We start from the raw sequence: 25,940 nt of genomic DNA, 5'->3' as shown, positions 1-25,940 counted from the left end.
AAATAGACCAATAAAAAATATTTATTCAATGATAAGAAAAAATAAACCAACATATCTTCATATAAATGTAAAACTCATTCTTTAATAACATACATATGAGTTTTCTTTTGTTGGTACAAACTATTTTTTTTGTATGTTACTTAACGGAAAAATAAGTAGAAAAAAATAATCATCAAACTAAGTTATATTATTTGTTGTTGTTGAAATATTATGACACATTTTGTTGTCATATTATGCCTTTTGTTATAGGGGTTATCATCATCTTTCTATGATATATATGCATTTGTGTACTTAAAATAAAGAATAGAACATGTTTACTTAAATAAGATCATTAAATGACAAATAACATTCCTTATATAATATAAAATAATATAAAAAAAGAAGGCATGATCAATTCATTTAAAATTTTTTAGATGACATTTAAAATATGAAAAAATCAAGACAAAAAAAGATAACTAAATATACTTGTGGCGATTACATATCTAAATAAATTTAGACTTCTACACGTAAAAAAACATCTAAAATATGCATAGAATCAAAAGAAGATATACTATTTAATCAGAGATGCAAATTAGGACATCTGCGTGCTTAATATAAAAATAGAGATATGCATAATTATATTTTGCTTCTGTACGTAACGAATGCACCTGAAATAACTTGAAAGAACGAAGAGAAATAGTTGCTCGAAACTGAAAAGAATTACATTTTTAATGTGGCACCATCTTCTTGTCATTTTTACTTGATCAGTAAAGGGTATTAAATATACAAAGCTTTTCATATTGAGTTTTCTGCTTATGGGGCAGGCAGAGTCATCTTTTTTTTTTTTTTAAAGAAAAAGAAAAAAATTGTGAAGCAAAGTAAATTAGAAAAAAAAAAAAACACCCTCCTTTGAGGTACATTTATTTACTATGAATATCACTATCCAAATCACGGTAACGGATTACATTTACCCTGGTAATTACGTCTCTTTTAGCTTTTTTAAGCCGAGAAAGAGAAATAAATAGGGATACTTTGCCAAGTAAATTGAAAAAGAAACCCAATCCATTTTTTAGGTAATGTTTGTACAATATGAATATCACTAGTTAAAAAAAAATATTAACCCCAAAAAAATGAAAAAATCCCCGTATAATTCTAACAGAGCCACCTTGTTCGCTGAGCAGAATTTTATCTCAGCGCAGGGCTCATATCAGGAAAAAGCTGTCCAATAAAAGAATAAACAAAACTTTCTCAGCAACTCTATAACTTAAGAAATATAAAAAAGAAAGAAATAAAAAAAATCTTCGTAGGGTTAATTCAATGGTCAGGGTTAGAGTCAGGATTTAACTATAAATCAAGGTGACTAGAGTTGTCATAACACTGCTAACTAGTATGAGAAACCAACCGCTACTTGACCTAAATCGATCACATGCTAACTTGAAGATAGAGAGGCATGTCATGAACAAACTAAAGGTTAGCACTGCTAGCTCTTTGTTTTGCATCATTTCTTGCTCGTTCTGTATTTTCTCTACACTAGATCTGCACAGAAGAGTAGATACGCTCAGGTCAGGTTTGCATCATTACTTGTAACATTGGATGATAATAGCAGTTTAATGAAGGATTTGAGTTTTGGTTTGTTCTAAGCCAGACTGCAATGATGATACTGACTTGTGTATCAGTAACCACGCATAACATGATGTGCTGATATGCTAGCATTGACTGGTCCATCTCAATACCTTGCCATATTTGGATGTACTGGTATAGTAGTACAAACTTCTTAGTAACAAACTGTACTAAAACTTGCTGCTATGGTGGCACAGACATCTAGGTCTCAGTAACAAGGCACACCAGGAGAGAAGGACAGTGCTATCACATGACAAATACACCATTGGTACAAACTAAAAAACAGTATTGGATGTACTGCTAGATACAGTGGTACCAGCATGTCTTGGTACTGTGCAGTACATCACAATGACAGGACAAAAACAGTATTTGCACCTGAGTAGGGAATTATCTCTGACCAACAACTCTATTTCTTTTGACACACTAGATTTCCAATCTTTCATCTCACTTAATTCCTTCTCCTGAAATAAGATATACACATAACAGTATGGTCAATTGAAAACATATAAAATTTGACATTATATTTTAAAAAATACCATATTCCTTCCTCAATTTCTTTCAACAGAATGACTACTCTGCCTCTCCATCGTTTCTTTACCTATTACTAAGTAAGAAAGGATGATTCTTTTGAGGATTTTAGAAGAAATTGAGGTTGTGGCATATTTTAACTTTTGAAGTACATGGAATAGTTTCATATTCACATTTAACAGTTCTTGACATGAAATTAACAAAAAAAATAAATAAAAATAATACCTTTTCCTCTTTCCAATCCAGTAAAAAGCCTAAATCTAATTTCAATCTCTGAGCCTCCTCCTGATTATTTAAAATCCATTTCTCCAAACCTGGCACCAAATTTCCATAGTGTCTGTTGATTTCCTCTAAAACAGAAAAACTAAGCTCCAAGTTTCTCACTTTCTCAATCAAAATTTTCAAAACTGTATCACTTGGCATTCTCCCTTTCACCTCCTTTGCAACCTCAATTTTGGTACCATTTGTATCTGCTAAATTCGGGTTACTCGAATTAGAACTAGCCCGACCTGCTTCAGAACTTTCTCTTTTTGCTTCTATTTTAGAGGTATTGACTACCATCAAATCCTCTAACATTCTCTCAATAGCATCTACTCCATATACTTTAAAGTAACTCAGAGTGCAATAGAATTCAGACCCGTAATGGCTAATTATATTTAATCTCATGTATCGGGTCCATTTTGGTACGGGAAGCTTGAACCTTTGTGTGTGCTTCACATTCTCAGCACTAAAAACACCCATTAATTCCCAATTTTCAGTCGGGTAAGTCAAGCTCCCTTGCAGTTTAAACTCCTTAAAATTCGAGGAATAATGCTCCAAGTTTGCCATCTCTATCATGTCAACTAGGGTTTCTTCTGACAATTCAACCACAACAAATTTCTCACTGGCTGAGCAAGGGTTTCTTAGGTAATGGTCCTTGTCTTTCCCCAAAATATTAGCTGCCCCCTTCGTCTCTTTATTGTGTGCTAACACCTTTGCACCTTTCGAGGCAGATGCATAGTTGTACAATTGTGTTGTGCCTGGTTCGAGTCGGTGAGTAATTTCATTGACCGCCTGATCAACACCAGTTTCATTCTTTTGTGATGTTGAGTTGAGAACCTTGTCTGGACTAGCAGGCGGTTTTGTCTGTAAAGCAGATTTTGAGTATGAGTCGATCTGCTTGGAGAAGGACCTGGTATCATTTGTCAAGGTGTCACCTGAGTAGGGTATTATCTCATTGATGTGGTTGGTGTTTTGCACAACATGTATTTTTGTAGATTTGCACACACTAGTATCGTTTCCATTGAAAAGGAAGACGTAATACTCTAGAGTTCTAACTTGGCAAAGTTGGAGTTCTTCAATTTGGTCCCTGAAATCTACAAATGCAATCATGCTACAGACGTTATGAAAAATATCAAATATGTTTTTTTGTGTGTGTGTGGTTGTTGGGGGGGGGGGGGGGGGGGGGGGGGGGTTGAGGTGTTGAATCTAAATTCGGTTTATCTTCCATCAAATCAGATGGAAAGTTACAGAGTTGGAAAGAAAAAAAATAATGGAGATGGTAAAATTCAATAATTCAATAGTTGGCATAAATCTGCTATCTCAGGTATAATAACGAAAGTTGGAGGTACATTACAGGATGAATTATAAATTTCTCTAAAACCGTAAAGTTATATGCTGGTTACCTTCTGATGTTTATGGAACAAACAACCAACTTATAAACCTACAAAGTATCCAAATGGCATTCACATTTCATGCAAACAACCAATTTGGTGAAATAAATAGGAATTGTAAAGAAGAAAAGAAAAAAGGAAGATAACTAAACGCACAAAACGATATACCTAGGTGAAGACTAGAATAATGGTCATGAGGTGAATAATCGGTTGTAAAGAGACCTCGGATTCCATGTGAATAACCAAACCGGGAAGGGAAGAGAAAGAGGAGGCACCAAGCAGATACAACGACCGAAACGGAGAGCTCGCATATGCCTTTCTTGCCTCCTCCTTTCTGCAATGCTGCCACGTCAGCTCTTCTTCTTTCCTTCTTCATTGGCGAGATCAATTGACCAAAGAGAGGCGAGAGATTTTGTTATTTTCTATTTATTGCTCTTTTGTGTTTTCTTCTCTTTTATTATTTGGCTTCGGTTTCGTCGCGGAGCGACAGCTTATTTTGGCGCCAAAGTCGGAGCGAGGCTGGACCGATCTTTCCACATGCCTCCGTGGAATGTAAAACTGTACTTAGATGAGCTACTGTATGACAAATCTCTAGAAAATACAGATCAAGGATTCCTTCAAGATAAATTTTAGAAGAAATTAGAAAGCCAGAATGTCAGCTGCTATCTTTAGGGGGCAATGTGTTGTTATCTTTATACACATTGTCCTTGTATAAAATACGTAAGCCCATTATTTAAAAAAAAAAACTTGATAGAATAAGGAGATTCTTTTATGGCAATGATTCATAACATATATAAGAGGATTTAAATGTCTTTCGTGTTTCAATATGTATTATATACTTGATTTTTATTTTTAAAATTTAATTAAACAATTGATCCGAACTGATCAATATATATATATATATATATATATATATATGAAATTAGCTACTCTACTTCCATAAATATATAAAAGGATATGCTTATAAGTTATTTTTGTATTTTGTTCAAATAGTTGATCCGAAGCACTACAATCCTTACACCCTGTTTGGATGGAGAGTAGAAGAAGGAATGAGAGGTAAAGAATAGAAGGGAATGGAATGGAATAGAAAGGAGGATTAACGTATTTAATCTCTTCATATTTGAATGATTAATGAGAGAAAATAAATTTAACTTTTCTTTTCGTCTTATTTATTGTTTGGTTGATTAAAATTTAAGAGATTAATGATAAATTCAGTGACTGTTGTAGGTTTGGGAAAACAAATATTGTATGAGAATTATATATGTAAGATATAAGGTTAGATATTTGTGTAATTTTTTAAAAAAATATTTGTAACAAAATTTTTTTTCTATTCGTTACACTCTAATTTGAGAGAGAAACTATTTCTATTAATTATAATGATACAAAATTAAACCTTTCACTTCCGACATAATTTTATCAACCAAACACAATTGAAGAGAGTTTTTGTTCATTTTCATTCGCTCCCTTCCTCTCCTCTCCATCCAAACAAGGCTTAGGATCGTAGCAGATTTATTACGGTCGAACGGAATTCGCATCCTCTGAGATAACTCGTATTTTGCGCTAGTTTTTGGGAAATTCCAACCGTTCAGATACGTTCTGCACGAATCTCAAAGCAAAATACTGCCCCCTCCACTATCCTCGAACAGGCACCGGACACGTCGGTGACATGAAATATGAGATATCTCAGATGATACGCATTCGGCCGAACGCCGAACTGACGAAGGCTGTAAAACCCCTTCATCTCACGATTCTCACTAACACCACAAAATCAGAAGCATAAACCCTCATCACCATCCATGGCTCTCTCTAAGCCTCTCTTTTGCCACCTCCGTCCCACACCCTTCCCTTTCGCCACTATCCGCCGCCTATCCTTTGCCACGCCTGAAGAGGCTGCGGCGGAGCGCCGCAGCCGGAAACGCCGCCTTCGCATCGAGCCTCCACTCTCCCACTCCCGCCCCGCCCAACAGACCCTTCCCCGCTCCGCTCGCCCACTCTCGAATCCTAACACACCTAAACTTCCCGAGTCCATGTCGGCTCTTTCTGGTAAGAGACTCGAGTTGCACAATAGAATATTAGCGCTGGTTCGCGAAAACGATCTGAAAGAGGCGTCGCTTCTGACGAGACACTCCATCTACTCGAATTGTAGACCGACCGCTTTCACTTGCAATGCTGTTCTCTATGCATTGCTGCGCCAAGCCAGGTAAATGTCTGTTGTAATGTCTCAGAGAAATGCAAACTGTACCTCCTTGTTTTGTTGCAGCTGTTGTACCAATTTGGTACTTAATGGGGATTAGTCTGTAATAGAGTAATGGTTAATTAGTATCAGTCTATTTTTTATGTTAGCTAGCAGTTTTAAGTTACTTCCTTTTAGAGTTAAAACAAGCTGAGGGAAATTGAGTGAGATTGAAATCAGACCAAACATGTCCATATACTGACAAAATTGGGTACTGTAATCCCCAGCTTTAAAACCGTACAAGCTAGATTTGATTCATTCTATTTGCTGTAAATGCACTTACAGGTATTCAGACCTCTTGATATTGCACCGGTTCATAACCCAAGCATCAGTCCCACCATCTCTTCTCACCCATAACATACTCCTACAGGCGTATTGTGATTGTAGAAGACCTGAGACAGCCCTAGAACACTTCCGTGTTCTGTTAAAGGATGAATCAACTGTATTGCCTTCTCCGACCTCATATCGCATTCTTGCAAAAGGACTTGTAGATGTGTCAAAACTTGACCTAGCAGTCGAGTTAAAGGATGGTATGCTAGAAAAGGGTTTTGTCAAACCTGATCTGCAAGTGTATAACATCCTAATGGGTGGGTTTGTAAATGCTAACGAACCTGATAAAGCAGTGTCTTTGTTTGAGGAGTGGAAGGAGAAGGTTGGAACCAGTGAGGTACAGGATGGAGCTCCTTATGGGAACTTGATGAAGGCATATTTCTTGAAAGGGATGGAGGAGGCAGCCATGGAGGTGTACCATAAGGTGGTTATAAAAGATGGGTCTAGGGTCAGGTTTTCTGCCATGAGTTACAACTCTGTGCTTGATGCCTTGGGGCAAAATGGCAAATTAGAAGATGCACTCAACCTGTTTGACAAAATATGTCAGGAACATAACCCACCAAGAAGAGTAATTGTTAACCTTGGTACATTCAATGTGATGGTTGATGCTTACTGTCATGCGGGACAATTTGACGAGGCAGTTTTAATATTTCGAAAAATGGGCGAGAAGGGATGTGTACCTGACACACTTTCATATAACAATTTGATCAATCTGTTGGGGAAGAATAAGTTGCTTTTTCAGGCTGAAGAATTGTTTAAGGAGATGTGTGAAAGAGAGATTAAACCAGATGAGTACACATATGTTCTATTGGTAGAGTCATGCTTGGAAGTGGACCATGTCGATGATGCGGTAGGCTATTTTAGAAAGATGGTTGAGTCAGGCCTCCGACCCAATGCCAATGCTTATAACAAGGTCATGGCTGGGTTGGTAAAAGCAGCTCGTGTTGATGATGCACAGGGACTATTTGATGAAATGCCTCATAGGGAAGCCAAACCTAATATTACTAGCTATGAGATCTTAATGAAGGCTTATATTGAGAAGGGTAGATTAAAAGATGCTATTAAATCTACTAAGAAATGTCTATTAGATGAAGGCGTCACCTTTACTGAAGAGATGAAAAGGTTTCTTGAAGCTGCATTGAAGAAAGAAGAGAGAGAAGATGAGTTGGCGAGATTGTACGAGGAGGTTGAGAGGGAGAAGGAAGAGGCAGCAGAAAGGGCGGCAGAGAAGAAGGCAAGGGAGGAGGCGGCAGCGAGGGAAGAGGAGGAGAGTAAGAAAGCAGAGGCAGCAGCGAAGGAGGAGGCAGCAGCACGTGCTAGCCGAGCGGCCATTGAGGCGATTCTTGGTAGGAGTAAGGAAGGTGTGAGAGGAGAGTCTCTGGATAGAGAAGACGTCGGTGGCACTAGGACTGGCGATGATGATGGCGAAGTAAGAGTACACTAGGGAAAAGTCCTGAAAGGCCCCTGAAAAATAAGAAATATGTTTGTGTCCTTGGGAAGAAGGGATACTTTCTGTTGATCTGCCTGCGACCTTTAAGCTTTTGAATGCGTCAAGTGCTTCTGTTAGTCTTTAGGAAGGGGGTTAAGTTGATGTTTTGTTAGAACTATTTGGAGAGAGGAACAATGTTGAGACTTTGTTGGGAATTTTGCGATAATTCCTATTTCGTGGGTGGTTTTGGATATTTTGAGACATTAGAGTAGCAAGATTGAGATGGTAATAGTGATATTGTGATAGATTGATTTCCTTTAAATAGAGAGGTGGGTGATTGAATGTGAGGTAAAGAGTAATAAATTGCATTTTCTGGTGTAATATAATTATGTAATTGGAAAGGAGGTTAAGAAATTATTTCTTTTCCTTTTTTTTTTTTGACAAAATCAAATTTCATTAACCCTGCAAAGGGTTAATTGTATTTCTTTCATCAAACACTGTCGTGATGATCAATTAACAATAATGCTATTTTTTTTAAGGTGTCCTATTTAGTGATATTGTACGGTAGCCTTGTGGGCACATGCAATCGGAAATATAGGTGAATCTCTTTAGTCCAGGTATTGTTTTATTTGATGTTTTTTCTTTGAAAACCTAAGAACATATGTTATATTTGGTTGTGGAGTAAGTGGAGTAAATTCTTTACTCCACTTTTAAGGAGTCAAACAAGATCTAAATTTGAAAATTTAGGTGAATCTCTTTAGTCCAGGTATTGTTTTCTTTTAGTGGAAATTGGTTCCATGTTATCTCAAAATATCAAATTTAGAAAAATGCCATCCAAAGTTTTCCTTTTGTTAAATGCCACCTCAAATCTCATTTATTAAGAAAATTACCACAAATATCATATTAATGTATAATTTTAAATTAACAATTTACATAATAACTGAAGTTACTGAAATAACCTTGATCCAAATTTCTTTTTCTCCTTAAAAAATTAATAGAATTTTTTGATGAGTTATGAACAGAATTAAGTAAGCTCCTAGCTATATTTTTTGAATTATTGTATCAATTATAGAACAGAATTAACTCAATTTTTTTGATGAGCTATGAACAGAATTCAAAATTAACGCCAACCCTATACCCTCTGCTCTCCTCCGCCACTACCATCCTTTGGCTCGCCTCCACCTTCGGTCCGCCTCCTCTCCACCGTCCTCTCCACTCCGCCCGGTCAAAACCTCCGTTGAACGCTGCCGTCGTCATTGCGCACGTGCAAAGAGAGAGAGAGAGAGTGGTGGTAGAAATGAGATTGCGTTTGGTGGAAGCTTCGGTGGTTGGTTGATGTAGCTTGAGAAGGGATCGACTGCGTGGGATAATGGGTTTTGTTAAACGGACGTTGCGTGAGATGAAATGGATAGGAATAGAGAGCTGCCATGGAGTAACATGGGATGAAAGGGTGTAGAAATAAAAAGGTGAGGGTATTTTTGGAATATACGAAAATACTAAAAATATAATATATTATGTTTATTTTTTTATTACAAATGCATAATAATTTATTAAGGGTGGCATTTTTCTTAATAAATAAGATTTGGAGTGGCATTTAGCAAAAGAAAAACTTTGGGGTGGTATTTTTCTAAATTCGGTATTTTGTGGTGGCATGGATCCAATTTCCTCTTTATTTTAGAGAAAATGTAACGTACCTCGGACTACAGTCCTCCAAAAATTCTCGTGTATAAAAGCCTTCCCTTTTTAGCTTAGTTCTGACGTGCTTTCAACTGTCACAACTGTCATAATTTCAATTACAATATGTATGTGTATAGGATAATATGTGTATGTTTACAGGATAATATGTGTATGTTCACAGAATACTATGTGTATGTTTATAAGATAATATGTGTATGTTTATAGCATAATATGTGTATGTTTACTTGATAATATGTGTATGTTCACAGAATAATATGTGTATGTTCACATAAGGTGGTCCCCAACAGCTGTCATGCATTTTCAACAACTTTCACGCGTTTTTATGTTGACATGATTTGTTGAATTAGTTTACATGATTTAGTATTGATGTTTACAAGATTTAGTATTGATGTTTATATAATTAGTTGAAAATATCCGGAAATTTTTAGGGAACTAGAGTTGGGGGACTGTTAGCTGCTTCCTTTATTTTATGGTTTTTCTTGGAAAACCTAAGACTATATGGTTATGTTTGGTTGTGGAGAAAGTGATGTTCTTTACTCCACTTTTAAGGAGCCAAATAAGAAGTAAATTTAAAGGATTAAATGAGTAACATTTGAGTTAATTCAGAGTCTAGGTGGAGTAGCTTAATCCATCTGTAGGTCTCACAGGTGGGTCCTACAATTAGAGTAATATCTAACTTATAATTTTCTTTCTGTTCATCAACTTGTTCCACCAACCTTCAACTAAACATGATTAATTTAATCTATCTTAACTTGATGTAAGCAATTTAATTCGGAGTAACTTCACTTCACAAGACCACAACCAAACATGACCAATGTCCCTATGTGAAACAATCCATGGTGCAGTAAAATCATGCAGATAAAAACAGAGTCACTTGCAATCAACTACCATATTTCTCTTGACAATGAGGAAATTTATCAGTGCAAAACACATGTGACTACTTGTTGGAGCGGAATAGTTATTGGAATGTCACACAGTTCCATTTCCAGGATAATGGGAAACAGGCAATAATTCATTATGACTATATAAAAAAATATATCATTCAGTTATATTTCTCAAATAGAAAAAAAATATTGAAGTACTGATGCTAGATATTCTTTACATGGGCACGATGAATGGAAATTATTCTCATCTCCAAGTCAATCCAGAAGACTCCAATATAGCAATCCCTAATTCAAACCTGAAGTCTCTCTTTTGATTACATTTGATATCTTATTGAAGTAGCTCTGTGTGTTTATCGTGTCATATCCCACGCAAGTATTGGCATTTGATCATTGCTGTCTATTAGAGAACTAAACCGTGGTACCAGTATACCATAATTAATTCAACATTTTCACTCATTCATGAAAAGACAATTCAACATCAATTAGAAAATAATCTCTTCTGGAAGAATCGATTTTAATTCTAAGTTTGTTTCTCTGCCATTCATGGTGGTGGCATCGTAGGTGAGCAATGAGCGCAAATCAGGGAGGATCAGAGGAGGTTTCAAATCAATGTGACAGGAAGAAAATCAAGCACCTTCACGCTTACAAAAAACAAAAAAAAATTGTGATTCAGAATGTATAACAACAAAACATAATGCATCAGAAATACCACCATACAAGAACACTTGCAGATTTCTACAATGAAATAAATTTGCACTTGAATTAGCTTATAATTGATTCGCAGGTTAAAGCTCGACCTATAATTAATTTGTACTCGAATTATATTTCTAATTTGCAATGACCGTCTGTGCATCCTTGATCAAGTGTATCGATGTGGGACTTTAATACACTATCATTGCAAATCAATTCATCAATACTCTGATTTAGTTGCATTTAGTTAATCATTCTATTTACCTTACTGTTTGTGTCAATATCTACTCTGGATGCTGACATGGACGCTCACTTATCTACAAAGTCAAAAAGTTTCTTTTTCAACGTACTATCCAATGTGGAAATACAAGGATGCTTACGATTTATTCCGAGATTTTTATTTTTACCCGAAAAATAAATAATTTTATTATAAATAACCACGTTCGAAAAATTTTATTTCTACCCAAACCGCATATATTCTGTGCGGCCCGAATTAAAAATTCGGACCGTATAGAATATATGCGGTCCGAAATTTTTTTTTTGGATTTAAAAATTCGGACCGCTTAGAATATTTGCGATCCGAAATTTTTTTTTTTTTTTTGCTTTTTTCAAATGGCCTAGGCAATTTTTGAGTGATAATATCTTACGATCTGTTTAGAGATTTTGGATGAAACTTCACAGTCTTGTTCTACGATGTCAAGACTACATGTCGGTCAATTTTCATGAATTTTGAAGATGTTTTCCTATGTTAACCAGGGATGCAAAGTTGGACTCAGAAGCACTTCTTTAGCAGTTCAGCCAATTTTTGAGTGATGATATCTCACGATCTGTTCAGAGATTTTAAATAAAACTTCACAGACTTGTTCTACGATGTCAAGAATACATGTCGGTCAATTTTCATGAATTTTGAAAATGGTTTCCTATGTTAACCAGGGATGCAAAATTGGACTCAGAAGCACTCCTTTAGCAGTTCGGGCAATTTTTGAGTGATGATATCTCACGATCTGTTCAGAGATTTTAAATAAAACTTCACAGACTTGTTCTACGATATCAAGACTACATGTCGGTCAATTTTCATGAATTTTGAAGATGTTTTCCTATGTTAACCAGGGATGCAAAGTTGGACTCAGAAGCACTCCTTTAGCAGTTCGGGCAATATTTGAGTAATGATATCTCACGATCTGTTTAGAGATTTTAAATAAAACTTCACAGACTTGTTCTATGATGTCAAGACTACATGTCGGTCAATTTTCATGAATTTTGAAGATGGTTTCCTATGTTAACCAGGGATGCAAATTTGGACTCAGAAGCACTCCTTTAACAGTTCGGGCAATTTTTGAGTAATGATATTTCACGATCTGTTCAGATATTTTAAATAAAACTTCACAGACTTGTTCTACGATGTCAAGAATACATGTCGGTCAAGAATACAAGTCTGTGAAGTTTTATTTAAAATCTCTGAACAGATCGTGAGATATCATCACTCAAAAATTGCCCGAACTGCTAAAGGAGTGCTTCTGAGTCCAATTTTGCATCTCTGGTTAACATAGGAAACCATTTTCAAAATTCATGAAAATTGACCGACATGCATTCTTGACATCGTAGAACAAGTCTGTGAAATTTTATTTAAAATATCTGAACAGATCGTGAGATATCATCACTCAAAAATTGCCCGAACTGCTAAAGGAGTGCTTCTGAAAATTGACCGACATGTAGCCTTGACATCGTAGAACAAGACTGTGAAGTTTCATCCAAAATCTCTAAACAGATCGTGAGATATTATCACTCAAAAATTGCCTAGGCCATTTGAAAAAAAAAAAAAAATTTCGGACCGCAAATATTCTAGGCGGTCCGAATTTTTAAATCAAAAATTTTTTTTTTTTTTTTTTTGGACCGCATATATTCTATACGGTCCGAATTTTTAATTCGGGCTGCACAAAATATATGCGGTTTGGGTAGAAATAAATTTTTTCGAAAAACGTTGTTATTTATAATAAAATTATTTATTTTTTGGGTAAAAATAAAAATCTCGGCGATTTATTGAAGTTGGAAGTATGCTTTGACATTTAAAAAAATTGTTATTAAAAAAGTAGCACGGCTGTAATGAAAACTAAAATTGTTGGATAGAGTTTAGACACGTATTAAATTGGCGCCTCACTTAGGGGGTGAAACATTGATGTTTTCAGAAAGAAAATATATATATATATATATATATATATATATATATATATATATATTGATGTTTCACTTTGAGGGAAACCCCCAAGTGAAGCGCAGACTAATTATGCATTTTTTTTGGGATTCAAGTTTTTCTAATCTAGAGTGTAGATCCAAACCGTCCGATTATAATTCAAACCAATCCGGTTTGCAGTGAAATGCATGGGGCCGTGATTTTTATATATAAGAAAATTGAAAAACAAAATATTAAAACGAGAATGGATCTGTGAAAATTTTAAAAACAGGAAGGGGTACACGACTCATGGCGTCCCTCAGGGACGCCATACCAAATTCAAGTCCGACGAAATTTTTTTTTTTTTTTTTGAAAAATCAGGGACGCCATGGCATATCCCAGCCCAAGAATTTCAGCAAAAAAAAAAAAAATTAAATTCCAGGGACGCCATGGCATATCTAGTCCCATATACAAATCTCACGAAAGCTCTTTTTTCAGCTGAAAAACGCCAAGTAAAGTTTCATTTTCAGCTTTTGTATATGAGACTGGATATGCCATGGCGTCCCTGGAATTTTATTTTATTTTATTATTATTTTTTTTGCTGAAATTTTTGGGCTGGGGTATGCCATGGCGTCCCTGGTTTTTCAATTTTTTTTTTTTCGTCGGACTTGAATTTGGTATGGCGTCCCTCAGGGACGCCATGGGTCGTGTACCCCTTCCTGTTTTTAAAATTTTCATAGACCCATTCTTGTTTTTAATATTTTGTTTTTCAATTTTCTTATATATTAAAATTGCGGCATGGGGCCCCTTTAATATTTATTCCAAAGTAGATCAGATGGTCTGAATCTAAATTCAAAATTTGAGTTAACTCGGGAGATATGAATTCAGGAACATGAGTACTTCATAAATTTAAAATGAGCTTTAACAAAAAAGACAATAGATTGGGTAATTTTGTGAAGTTTTAAAATTTAAAGAGGTATATATGATATTATGAATTTTAGAGGGATAAATATGTAATTATGACATTTGTGGATTTATTTTAAATCGTTGGGCCCAATATGTTATTAGATTGAATTACATCTCTTTTTGACATGAATGCGTCGGGGAAACTTTTTTCAAGTAAACGAAAACGTGGCGATGCTTTCCTTAATCCCTAATTTATTATGGTCTAAGCTTGTTAGTGCCCTATAATTGTTTGATTAAATTAATTAGGTGTCGGTAAAATGTACGATATAATCTAAACTAACCGGTTTTGTGAATTTTATTTTCTAAAAGATTCTCAAAAGTATTTGAGTGCTATAGAGAATAGCTAGAATAGCTAATGTTGAGAATAGTAGATTAAGAATAGCTAGAATAGCTACTATTTAAGAATAGCGCTAATTCAAAGCTACCCGGAATGTTGTTTGGATTGAACATTTAGAATAACGAGAACAACGATTGAGTACGTTTGCTATTTCAACTTTTTGTAGGAATAGCGAGAACAGTGAGAACAGCGCTATTCTCGCTGTTCTTGAGTATGTTTGAATGGATAGGAACAACACTATTCTCGCTGTTCTCACTATTCTCGCTACATCCAAACATATTAGTGCACATGCAAACCTTTTCAGTTTAACGTTTATTTTTTAATAACGAAGATAAGAGCATTATATGTTAGAGGAATGGTCAAAAGTGCAATAATTGATTAATAAATTCAACAATATTTAGCATGAAGATGAGATCATTGTGATTTCATCTGAAAATTTTCTCGCAAGTCGGTCACTTCTAGAATTAAAATTATCTTGAGGAAAAATAATATACATCTAACTCATGAATCGTTGGAAACCTCCTTTTAATTGAGCGAAAATAAGAACCGTTCATCTCATATCTTCTATTTACCTTACTGTCCACCCATAAACACTACATGTTAGTAATAACAAATTAAATATTAAGCAAGGTTAATTAATTATATATTAAGGGTGTATTTGGATAAAGTGAGACACTTAGAATAGACTATTTTTGAGCCTATTCCGAATAACTTATTCTATGTTTAGTTAGGTTTAAATAGCTTGAATAAAGAATCCAAATCTTTTGTATTTTAAAATTTACTATTCCTACAAAAAGTGAAATTTAGTTATTCTAACAAGACAAATGAGGACTTGGCCATTCTAACTATTCTAGATGTGCATCCAAATAAAACAAAAAATCAACTTGAAATTATAAATTTATCGAGTAAAAAAATTATGTTGTTAATAACAAAAACTACACATTTATTTAATAAGATATACTTACTGACCAAATATAATTAGTTGTTAATTAGAATACCCTTTTTCATTGATATATGAATCTTATCATCATAGCTTAGGAGCAATAATGATTGACGAATATAGTTGTCCATTTAACATATAACAATATATTATTAATATTTAGCTAAATACTAGTCACAATTAATTATTTAAATTGGAAAAATACTAGTCACAATTACACATAGTTCCTAATTTAAAATAAACAAAATTCGCACTTGATCTGCTCAGATGCATCAAAATTCATTTGTCACAATGCCGTTGTGGACAATACTGATAAAAGTTACAAAGATGTGTTTGGTAGAGTGAGTCTATGGTACTATGCATATTACGATTTGACCCGTAATACGGCTCAATATTCAACTTTTCAAAAACTTAACAGTCGATCTGAACCGTTCATCTTGTTCTCCATATTAATATGTGTTTGGAGACCAAATTTTACATTTTTTGAAATTTTTTTACTATTTTTTTAGATATTTAGAAAATCACTGGTTTTGGATGGTCCAGAATTTTCAGATCAAGTGATTTTCTAAATATCTAAAAAAATAGTAAAATTTTTTCAAAAAAATGTAAAATTTGGTCTTCAAACACATATTAATATGGAGAACAAGATGAACGGTTCGGATCGACTGTTAAGTTTTTGAAAACTCAAATATTGAGCCGTAGCACGGACCAACCCGTGATATGCATAGTACCATAGACTCACTCTTTTTACTCTCTTTAGTTTATATCAATATTTCTCACTGGTTAGGTTACTTTAGTATATGCTGTGGACTTCAAATTATTGGGGTCCAATATGTTATTAGATTGAAATATATATCTTTTTGACAATGAATTAAACGTCGGAAAATAATTTTCTTATTAGTATTACAATTCCTATATTTTATTTCTCTTTCTTCATTATGGGGCAAAAATATTTAAAAGAAAAATGATGATTGCTCAGAAAACAATAAGAGGACAGCAGGTGGTTGGGTGACTTGCAATTATTCTAGATCTAATAATTCTTTAAAAGAAAATTTAAAAAATACACGAAAAATTCAAAAAATACTTAAGATCTACTTTCAAGAAAGAAACTAACAACTAGATGATTACGACATTTTCTATATTTTTTTTTTGTTACAACATGAGCGTAAATCATACGATTTTTATGAAAATAGAAGTGATAAATAAAATATTAAAAAAAATAATAATATAGAAAAATAGAGTTATACAAAATTTTATATGTAAACAAACTCTGTTCTAAAATATAATTCCTTTACATTCAAGATTTTCATATGTTTTGATTTTTGTTCTTGTATCTCATCTCAAATTGCAAGTGAATTAATAAAAAGATGTTTACTTATGCAATGAAGTGCCCACGGTAGTGCATTCACATGATTTTTTTAATATTATAATTTTGATGAGTCCACACCATAACGAATAATCACATGCAATAATGGTAACTAATTAAAATTGAATATTACACATCAGTAATTTTTGTAAATGGTGATATATGATGCGTGATCTTATAATTAAAGCAAATATCTCTTATTAATTAAATTACTATTTGCCTTGAGAATTCCATCTTAAGAAATAAAATATGGATGAAATTATGATTACATTGACAACATATAAAATCTTGTGTATAGAACATAATACTTCACATCAAATGCATATGGGCCGATAACAACATCCACAAATTAAAAAAATAAAAATATTTAACATCATAAAACTTTTCCATTCACAAATGGAAAGCAACATGCATGAGATGCATAAGAAATGTCAACTTTTAGAATAAGTGAACATTGGAAAAAAGAATTATATAGAAGGCATGTATGGTATGGCAGTCTGTGAGGTCATGTCTGGGGGCACAGGTAGCATTTTATTGTTCTTTATTTTTAAATTAAATTTTACATAAGACCCCTATAAAACAGTACTCAAAGCACCGAACTACCGAAGCGCCTTGGACATTTGCCAAATTCTTCATTTCTTCTACCTGAGAATCTGAGGTACTTTTTGAATATTTTAATTTTTAAAATAGAGCAGTTTTTCCAGCAAGACAGATCCTTGGTTTTCATGAATGGAAATCCATGTTCTTTTTCTTACAGAAAAAATTCTTCTTTCTTGAGAAAACAAGTAAAAGAAAAACCTCTCCTTTAGTGTATGGATTAATTCCTATGAAAGGCAAAGCAAGAAGGGGAAACCAGTGGTGATTTCAAGTTGTAAATGAATTAAACTAAAGCGTTTGTAAACTGATGAAATTGGCATTTAGCCTCAACCTGACATTGGATTTGTAGCTTTAGTATTGTTTAAATTATGATTAATATGTTGCTTGTTCATTCATTTTTTTATAACCTCCATCCATTTTAATTTTCAGGTTCTTTTTATTTCGTTTACCAGTGAGAAACTTAATATGGGTTGTGTGTGCTTTAAAGAGGCCAATGTCAAACATGGCTATGAAGATCCTATTATTCTAGCTTCTGAAACAGAATGTAATTCTCTCTCTCTCTCTATCTCGGTTTCCCTTGTTTTGACCAGCATGGAATTCTCTCTTTCCCCTCTTTGAAAAAACAGTTCATGTAATATTTTGTGGGTAATTGACAGTTTCAGTAAATGAAGTGGAAGCATTGTATCAGCTATTTGTGAAATTATCAATACACGCAAAAATTTACAAGGTATTACATCTATTTCCTTATACTATGGTTAATTTATTTTGATGAACTAAAAGGTGGAAGAGGCCGGAGTTTGTTAATTCCACTGAACTAACAAAAATGAAAAATCAATATTACAAACAAAAAGTCCAGATGAACTTGACTAACAAAATTTAATGCAAAAAAGAAAGAAAAATATACAGCATACTGGCGAATTATTAGATGTCAAAGTGTAATATTTTTATTTCATTTATGTAATTTTATTGTACTTGATATTTTAGGAAGATTTCCGGCTTGCTTTGTTCGGGAACCGTAATAAGCAAAATCTTTTTGCTGACAGAGTAAGAAAAGCATCTTTAATATTACCTTTTGATCTTTTGATTTTTTTGATAACAATTTTACTAATTTTGTACTCTCGGTATTTGTAGGTGTTTGACTTATTTGATGTAAAGAGGAATGGTGTCATTGAGTTCGGCGAATTTGTGCGATCACTTAGCATTTTTCACCCTAGGGCTTCTGAGGAAGATAAAATAACATGTACAAACCTTAAGCTTTACATAATTCAGTATGGTATTTACTATTTACCGAGCTATACATAGGGATTGGATATAAATTAACTGTAACAAATGTGCAAAATTAAAGTTTTATCAGCTGTGATCTATGGAATATACATCTTTGATTTGTGTTGGTATTTGATGAAAACAACATCAGAACTTCCATTTCAATATCAAAATAATATTTGTGTTGGTAAAACTGCATCAAAAACCATATCCACTCTGTTTTTACCGCCCCCCCTCTGCGAAAACTGCCAGTTTGATCATATATTCAGTTTCTGTCTTTTTAAGTATTTATTCAGTTTTAGTACTTTAGAGGTATTTATGAAACTTTTTTCTATGCAGTTGCATTTAAACTGTATGACTTGAGACAATCAGGATTCATCAAACGAGATGAGGTCTATATCAATCATGTTGCTTTCGTTCTCTTTCTCTCTCCCTCTTTTTGCTCTCTTTATCATAAGTTGATGCTTCATCTGAAACAATTAAAATTTATTTGAAAAGTTAAAGGAGATGGTATTGGCTCTGCTAGACGAATCAGGGTTGCATCTTCCTGAAGACGCAGTTGAATCGATCATTAATGAGGTAATCAAGGAGGAAAAACCTTCAATTTGTGGTTATTTATTTATTTATTTATATACATATTGTCTATGCATTCAGTCATTCATTACATCATTCATCTATTTTGTGTTTGATTTTTCTATTCAGACTTTTAAGCTGGCAGATCTAAAAGGCGATGGGAAAATAGACAAGGAAGAATGGATTGTATTTGCTAAGAGAAGCCCGTACCTTCTTCGAAATATGACGCTACCATACCTCAAGTATGTCATTCCAACTGTACATTAGATGTCATTTCATTTTGATTTATTTTGGTTATATAAATGCTTCATTAAAGACTAGTTTCAGGTTGAGAGAACCAGAGCAAGTAAAAATGGAATTCACACAAATAAAAGTACAAAAGTATAATGTGTGTGTGTGTTTTTTTTGTTTTGTTTATAGTTCTTTGAAAAAATATTATTGATCAAGAAAATGCTTCATGTTATCAGGGATGTAACTATGGCATTTCCTAGCTTTGTGATGGTAACAAAATTGAACGAAGCTGATATGAACTAAAATTTGACGAGGATACAACTTCAGAGTATTCATATACAGCAGATAAAAGAAGGTGCTCGTTGATCAGTTGTACATATATATACAGAGGCTACAATTAAGAACCAAGTTACCAAAAACTATATTGTATACACGCTGGTTTTTTTATTTCTCTTCCATATAGAGGTTTTCTGCAGAATTTGACAGATACTGGGATACTTTTCCCACTTGTGTTAGAAATTTTCACCTAGGAAATTAAGGGGAGATGAGTAGATAGTAAAAGTTGCGAGATGTTTAATATAATAGGTGATGAGATTTGTGGTGTTTTACCGGGTTAGAAGTGGTGGTGCTGACAAAATAGTCAATTATTTATGCATGTATTGATACTATATTATTAAGCATTTAAAAATTCAATGCTTTCATTTTTACCATGGTCATTGGTTACACTTTTTAGTATATTGAAAATATTACCCTTTAAAAGATGACGATTGATTTTGTTTCAATTAATGGAAGGCTTGTATTATCATTTTAATGTTGCTATCTTTGTCTACACACCTATAAAAATATTCCAACTGTCTCTCGAATATATACTTGATTTGTCCTTTATAGACATAACAATTCTGTATATAATTATAGTTGACTTGATTTGAAAACAAAATACATATATGTGCTATTTTTTTTATTTGAAATAACAGTATCCGCAATGTATCCGCATTATAATTATCATAACTAATATAACTACTATGGAAATTGCAAAAACTCCAGCATTGAATTTTTTCTAATGTATTAATACATAAACACAAAAATATTTATACCTACGAGATGAACAATTTTTATGTAAATAATTGTCTTCCCAACCAAATCTCTCAAACATAACCGCACCATAAATATCTGTGGAGGACCACTCAAACTACATAGGGGGAGCATACACGTTTTTAGATATTGTTTTTTTTTTCTTCGTTCAATCTTGTCCATATTTCTGACGATCTGTGAGGAATTTTGCGAAACTAAAACCACGAACATCTTCTACGCAATTTTCTCTTTAAAATGAGATCTATAATGACATACTTTTGTATTCATTGTCACACAAATATTTATATATTGTTGTGAAAGTATTTATACCTATACTTGTAAGTATTTTTATATATGACACTGAATGATGTCTAAAAATATTAATATCAAGTATTGCAAGTTTTTATATCAATGCACTAAAGCATTTACTTAAATTATTTTTGTTAGAGGAAGGTTGATGCGAGGACGATTATTAGGGAAGGTTGATGCAGTGATATAGTGTCTCCATTGCTTCATTAGAGGAAGATTGATGCGGTGATGATGTACTTTCGTATTCATCGTCACATAAATATTTATACCTCGTCGTGCAAGTATTTATACCTATACTTACAAATATTTTTTTACACATGGCACTGAATGACGTCTGAAAATATTAATATCAAGTATTGCAAGTTTTTATACCTATGCACTGAAGTATTTATACTTATGTGGTCAACTATTTTTGTTAGAGGAAGGTTGACGCAGGGACGATTATGGATGGTTGATGCTGTGATGGAGAACTGAAAAATGAATTATCATAAAAAGTTACGCATCGAAGTATTAATATCTAATTTTTCAAGCGTTAATATCTTATCTTCTAAGTATTTATATCTATAAAGGTTGACAAGGACACGAGTAAGAGAACTGAAAAATGGGTGATCAATATAATTCGTGGGGACTATAGATGAAAAATGTTATAGGAATTTTAGAATAATAATTAGTGGAGACCACATTACATTTGAATGGAGTGTGGGGATTTTGAGAATACTCAAATAATTATTCTTTTTATTTTTATGGAACATATATGTAACTATTTAGCTCATTGAGAATGGTATATTTGGAAACCACAATAAAAATAAATTTAAAGAAGAAACAAACTATGTCATTTAAAGAAGTAAAGTTTGTAGACATATCTTCATTCTTATATTATGCACGTAATTGTCCTGATCCACCAACGGCTGAGATTGAAAGATAAATTTTCGAATTGAATATCAACCATTCAATCACATAATTTGTCTTCTTTAGATTAAATACATCTATCTTATGTGTAGAAGTTTAAATTTAGTTAAAAACATATTTGCCACACAGACTGCTAAATAGTTTATCACATTAAAATTGAATAAATCTCTGGTGATCTGTTTCCTTATTTCTCCTTACAGCTATTTTCAATTCTTGTAATTAAATTATTTCCATATTTCTCTATTTTCCTGTTTCATTTCTCCTCTTCCTCTATAGTTTCGACAATGAAAATAGAAACAAACATATCTTTTTGGATTTTATTTAGGACAAATGTATATTTGTGAATAGATGAATAGTAGATCTTTTGCTGATGGAAACAATCATATATTTTTTATTTGGAAAAAAAATGAAGAATATTTACAACTTTTGTGTAGAGAAATAATATGTAGAGAAATTTTCATTGTTAAAATAATTTCCATCAAGAATATATGTGTAGAGAAAATTCTTATTTGAATCATTTAATTATATATTTTCTAATTTTGTTTCTTTACAAATTATTTCTCCTCTAAATTGTTTAATGATCTATCTTGCTTGTAGAAAAAATTAGATATTAAATCACAATGATACTTTAAGAATTTTTTCATGTTATATTTGATTTTTTTTTTCATTTGTTGTTGTATCTTTTATTATTATTTATTATTTGTATTTTTTTTTCATTTGTCTTTTATTTTCATTTAAATATTTTTTATTTTTATTTTGTGTGAATGTCAAACCAAAAAATATTTTCATATTTCATTCAATTTTATAATATGTCTCCGTTGCAACGCACGGGCGCAATACTAGTATATCACAAATAAGTTTTACAGAAAGAATGATGTAAAACGAAATATCAAGGACGGCAATATTAGCCATGTAAAATTCGGCTAAAGCCGAATTAATGCGTATTTCTCCAGTGTGGCTATATATTATATAATGGTTTGATTTTAGCTAGCTAAAATGTTGTTTGGTTTACCTTCATGAATATTTCATGTTGATATCTGTTGTTAGGCGACATAAAATATACGTGCATGTAATAAATAGTTTTGTCATTCCTCTAAGCTTACAAGTTAGACATATGCAAACTTGTATATTTATTGTAGTTTAGACAACCGTTTTGAACTTCAAAACTTATATATATATATATATATATATATATATATATATATATATATATATATATAGAGTACGGCTAACGCGCTTCCTCTAGCATATGGGCCGAAATGCTTCCGGTGGAAATTTGAAATTTCAAAATCCAAAAAGTCGATCTGAACCGTTCATCTCCTTCTCCATATTAATATCTGCTTGGAGACCAAATTTTACATTTTTCTGAAATTTTTTACTATTTATTAAGCCACTTTGAAAATCGCTGATCCAATGGTTTTACTGTTTTGTTAAGCCACCATTGGATCAGCGATTTTCAAAGTGGCTTAATAAATAGTAAAATATTTTCGAAAAATGTAAAATTTGGTCTCCAAGCAGATATTAATATGGAGAAGGAGATGAACGGTTCAGATCGACTTTTTGGATTTTGAAATTTCAAAATTCTACCGGAAGCATTTCGGCCCATATGCTAGAGGAAGCGCGTTAGCCGTACTCTATATATATATATATATATATATATATATATATATATATATATATTTAATAAATTGATGCCTAATTGTTGTGGAATTGTCAATTATATATATTACATAACTGCTGTTAAAAATTTTACGGTCATTGTTCAAACCTTCAATAAAAAATGTTAAGGACTAGTGCATAATGCATATTTAATTATAATACAATGCATACTAGGTAATTACAATCATATTAATGTATTTATATATTTTTTTTATAAATTTGCTAAATATTTAGAGAAGATGGCAATTTACAAGATATATAAAATATTCGTTGATGTTATTATTATAAAAAATAAACAAGTGTCCATCAATCACAACTTTTCCTGGATTGTTCCATATTTCTTGTTTGGGGAATCTAGTTTTTTTTTTTTTTCCAATTTAGATTTTTTATCAGCCAGAATTTTCAACTCTTCTCCAATCATAAAAACTTGTCTAAATATGGTCCATATATTTCAGATCGAATTTCTGGTATTGTTTCTAAATAATAACTTCATAAAACAGACTACTCAAAATGGCTGTCCGATATGAAATGTACGGTCCAGATTTACTTGTGACGATCCAATAATCTTCTATTTGATGGAGGGGATCCTAGCGCCAATTTTCTCCAAGGACAAGGAGGCTTTCATTTGTTGGTCAAATTTGGATTCATACCTCCGTGTCGGATGTTTCGTATTTCCCAATCAGGTGTGAACATATATCTTTTCTGCTTTGAAAAACTGAACCTCATGTTTCTAGATCCAAAATAAATACAATGCATCCGTCTCCATCACAAATGGATCTGACCGTTCTACTAATTGGAATTGTTGTAAATATTCTAGATTGCATTTTAGCTATATATGTCATGCTCGTATGGAACTTTTGAAGAAAAAAACTCCACACATCCAAAAATTCATTTTATGTTTATGGGTTGTGTTGCTACTTGTGAGCTAGCTTAGTTTTTGCTTGATAAGATTCCTTAAAATTTGTTTTATGCGTTAGTTTAGAAGAAAGAATGAAGTAAATTAACTTTTTTTTTTATAATTATGTATGTTTTTGTATATAATTTAGAGTAAAATATTATGATACTGTAAAATTAAATCACATTTTTCACACAAAATATATATATGTATATATATATATGTATATATATATGATTGATTATCATATGTGTTTGATCTTTATAGTTAGAAAATTTGACTCTACTTCTAATTGTATAGTTAATTTGAATGTTGTCTATCTAAATTGAATGAATGGTTTGGATCGGATAAAAATTTCCGCTTACTAAATTGGAAAGTGGCGATCACAATAAATTAAGCAACCCAATAGAATAATGCATGATATCTCATAGCAGATGCAGATCTAGAACTGCACTAAAGCAGGAGGCACTTGCTTCTCCTTGTCAAAAAGTTAAAAAAAAAGGAAATTTATGATTTGTGCAATCTGGTCCGCTAGTTATGTGTTAATCTTTATTGCAAAAGAAGAAAGAGTGAGTCTATGGTACTATGCATATCACGGGTTGTTACCGTGTTACGGTTTTATATTCGAGTTTTCAAATCCTAACGGTCGATCCGAACCGTTCATCCTGTTCTCCATATTAATATGTATTTGGAGACTAAATTTTACATTTTTTTTAAATTTTTTTACTATTTTTTTAGATATTTAGAAAATCACTAGATCTGAAAATTCTGGACCATCCAAAAACAGTGATTTTCAATAAATCTAAAAAAATAGTAAAAAAATTTCAAAAAATGTAAAATTTGGTCTCCAAACACATATTAATATGGAGAACAAGATGAACGGTTCGGATCGACCGTTAGGATTTGAAAACTCGAATATAGAGCCGTAGCACGGTGCCAAATCGTAATATGCATAGTACCATAGACTCACTCAAGAAGAAATTATGTATCTAAGTTCTCACCTTCATATGCAAATAATCACCTTCTAAATTTATGTCACTTGCCATGAGAAACATATAACCATAATAACATTTGAGACATGCATTTGTTTTCTATTTTCACATTTGCAGTTGCAGAAATTAAGCTTATGTTAATCTAAATCATACCATCTATTATTGCATTTAGAATGCATATGATTAGCAAATGTGAGTACGAAAACTATTGCCGAATGAATTGACGATACTCTCCATATGTAATTAAACTCCGGGGCTATGCTTGATTTCTATGAAATAGGTGGTAATACTACTATTTTTCAAAAAAAAAAAAATCTCCGGGGCTGAAAAAAGAAGAATTTTAAGGAAGTAGAGAGTTCTTGTAAGACAACGTTTTTTGGTAGTTCCCCAAATTTTGTTAATTTTTTTGGCTTTAAATTCAGTTTTCTCAGGTTATATTATTTCCTGTAAAGAACTACTTGATCCACAATTTTTTTTTTACTTCTTGATATGAAGAGCATTATCATTTTCTTTTCATTTTTTAAAATATTGTTCGAAATCTTTGTAATTTTAGTTTCAATTTCTGTGTGAATTGTCACTTATTGAAGTGAGAATTATTACTTCCTGTTGTATAAAGAAT

General features: G+C 32.6%; 3 protein-coding genes across 6 annotated transcripts in view; 2 read left to right on the top strand and 1 right to left on the bottom strand.

Moving 5' to 3' along the window:
- The window catches only part of LOC144563684 (calcineurin B-like protein 7), a 73,884-nt gene extending 53,705 nt beyond the window's left edge, over positions 1-20,179 (top strand). Inside the window, exons 1-9 of one of the 4 annotated variants that reach the window (XM_078313169.1) lie at positions 17,325-17,480; positions 17,849-17,963; positions 18,076-18,146; positions 18,404-18,463; positions 18,551-18,659; positions 19,022-19,074; positions 19,181-19,261; positions 19,385-19,497; positions 19,723-20,179. In XM_078313169.1, the coding sequence (XP_078169295.1) occupies positions 17,885-17,963; positions 18,076-18,146; positions 18,404-18,463; positions 18,551-18,659; positions 19,022-19,074; positions 19,181-19,261; positions 19,385-19,497; positions 19,723-19,789 (633 nt within the window). In that variant the 5' untranslated portion in view covers positions 17,325-17,480; positions 17,849-17,884 and the 3' untranslated portion in view covers positions 19,790-20,179. Of the gene's footprint in view, positions 1-17,324; positions 17,481-17,848; positions 17,964-18,075; positions 18,147-18,403; positions 18,464-18,550; positions 18,660-19,021; positions 19,075-19,180; positions 19,262-19,384; positions 19,498-19,722 lie in introns of those variants that run through there. The other 3 variants (XM_078313171.1, XM_078313170.1, XM_078313172.1) reach the window with 3 other exon arrangements.
- Positions 968-4,337, bottom strand: LOC144563718 (SUN domain-containing protein 5-like). The gene is made up of 4 exons (XM_078313211.1): positions 3,948-4,337; positions 2,353-3,482; positions 1,975-2,060; positions 968-1,515 (listed from the first exon to the last, which is right to left on the bottom strand). The coding sequence occupies exons 1-4, from the start codon at positions 4,153-4,155 to the stop codon at positions 1,320-1,322; spliced, it is 1,620 nt and encodes a 539-aa protein (XP_078169337.1). The 5' UTR covers positions 4,156-4,337; the 3' UTR covers positions 968-1,319.
- On the top strand, positions 5,479-8,303 carry EMB1796 (Pentatricopeptide repeat (PPR) superfamily protein). Its single transcript, XM_078312398.1, has 2 exons — positions 5,479-5,979; positions 6,298-8,303. The coding sequence occupies exons 1-2, from the start codon at positions 5,576-5,578 to the stop codon at positions 7,784-7,786; spliced, it is 1,893 nt and encodes a 630-aa protein (XP_078168524.1). The 5' UTR covers positions 5,479-5,575; the 3' UTR covers positions 7,787-8,303.
- Positions 20,180-25,940: the final 5,761 nt, after the last annotated feature.

The sequence above is a fragment of the Carex rostrata genome, chromosome 12 (genome assembly GCF_964058835.1).
Source record: "Carex rostrata chromosome 12, lpCarRost1.2, whole genome shotgun sequence".
Lineage (NCBI taxonomy): Eukaryota > Viridiplantae > Streptophyta > Magnoliopsida > Poales > Cyperaceae > Carex > Carex rostrata.
The sequence above is the reverse complement of the archived record's forward strand: the minus strand, read 5'-3'. Positions and strand labels throughout refer to the sequence as shown.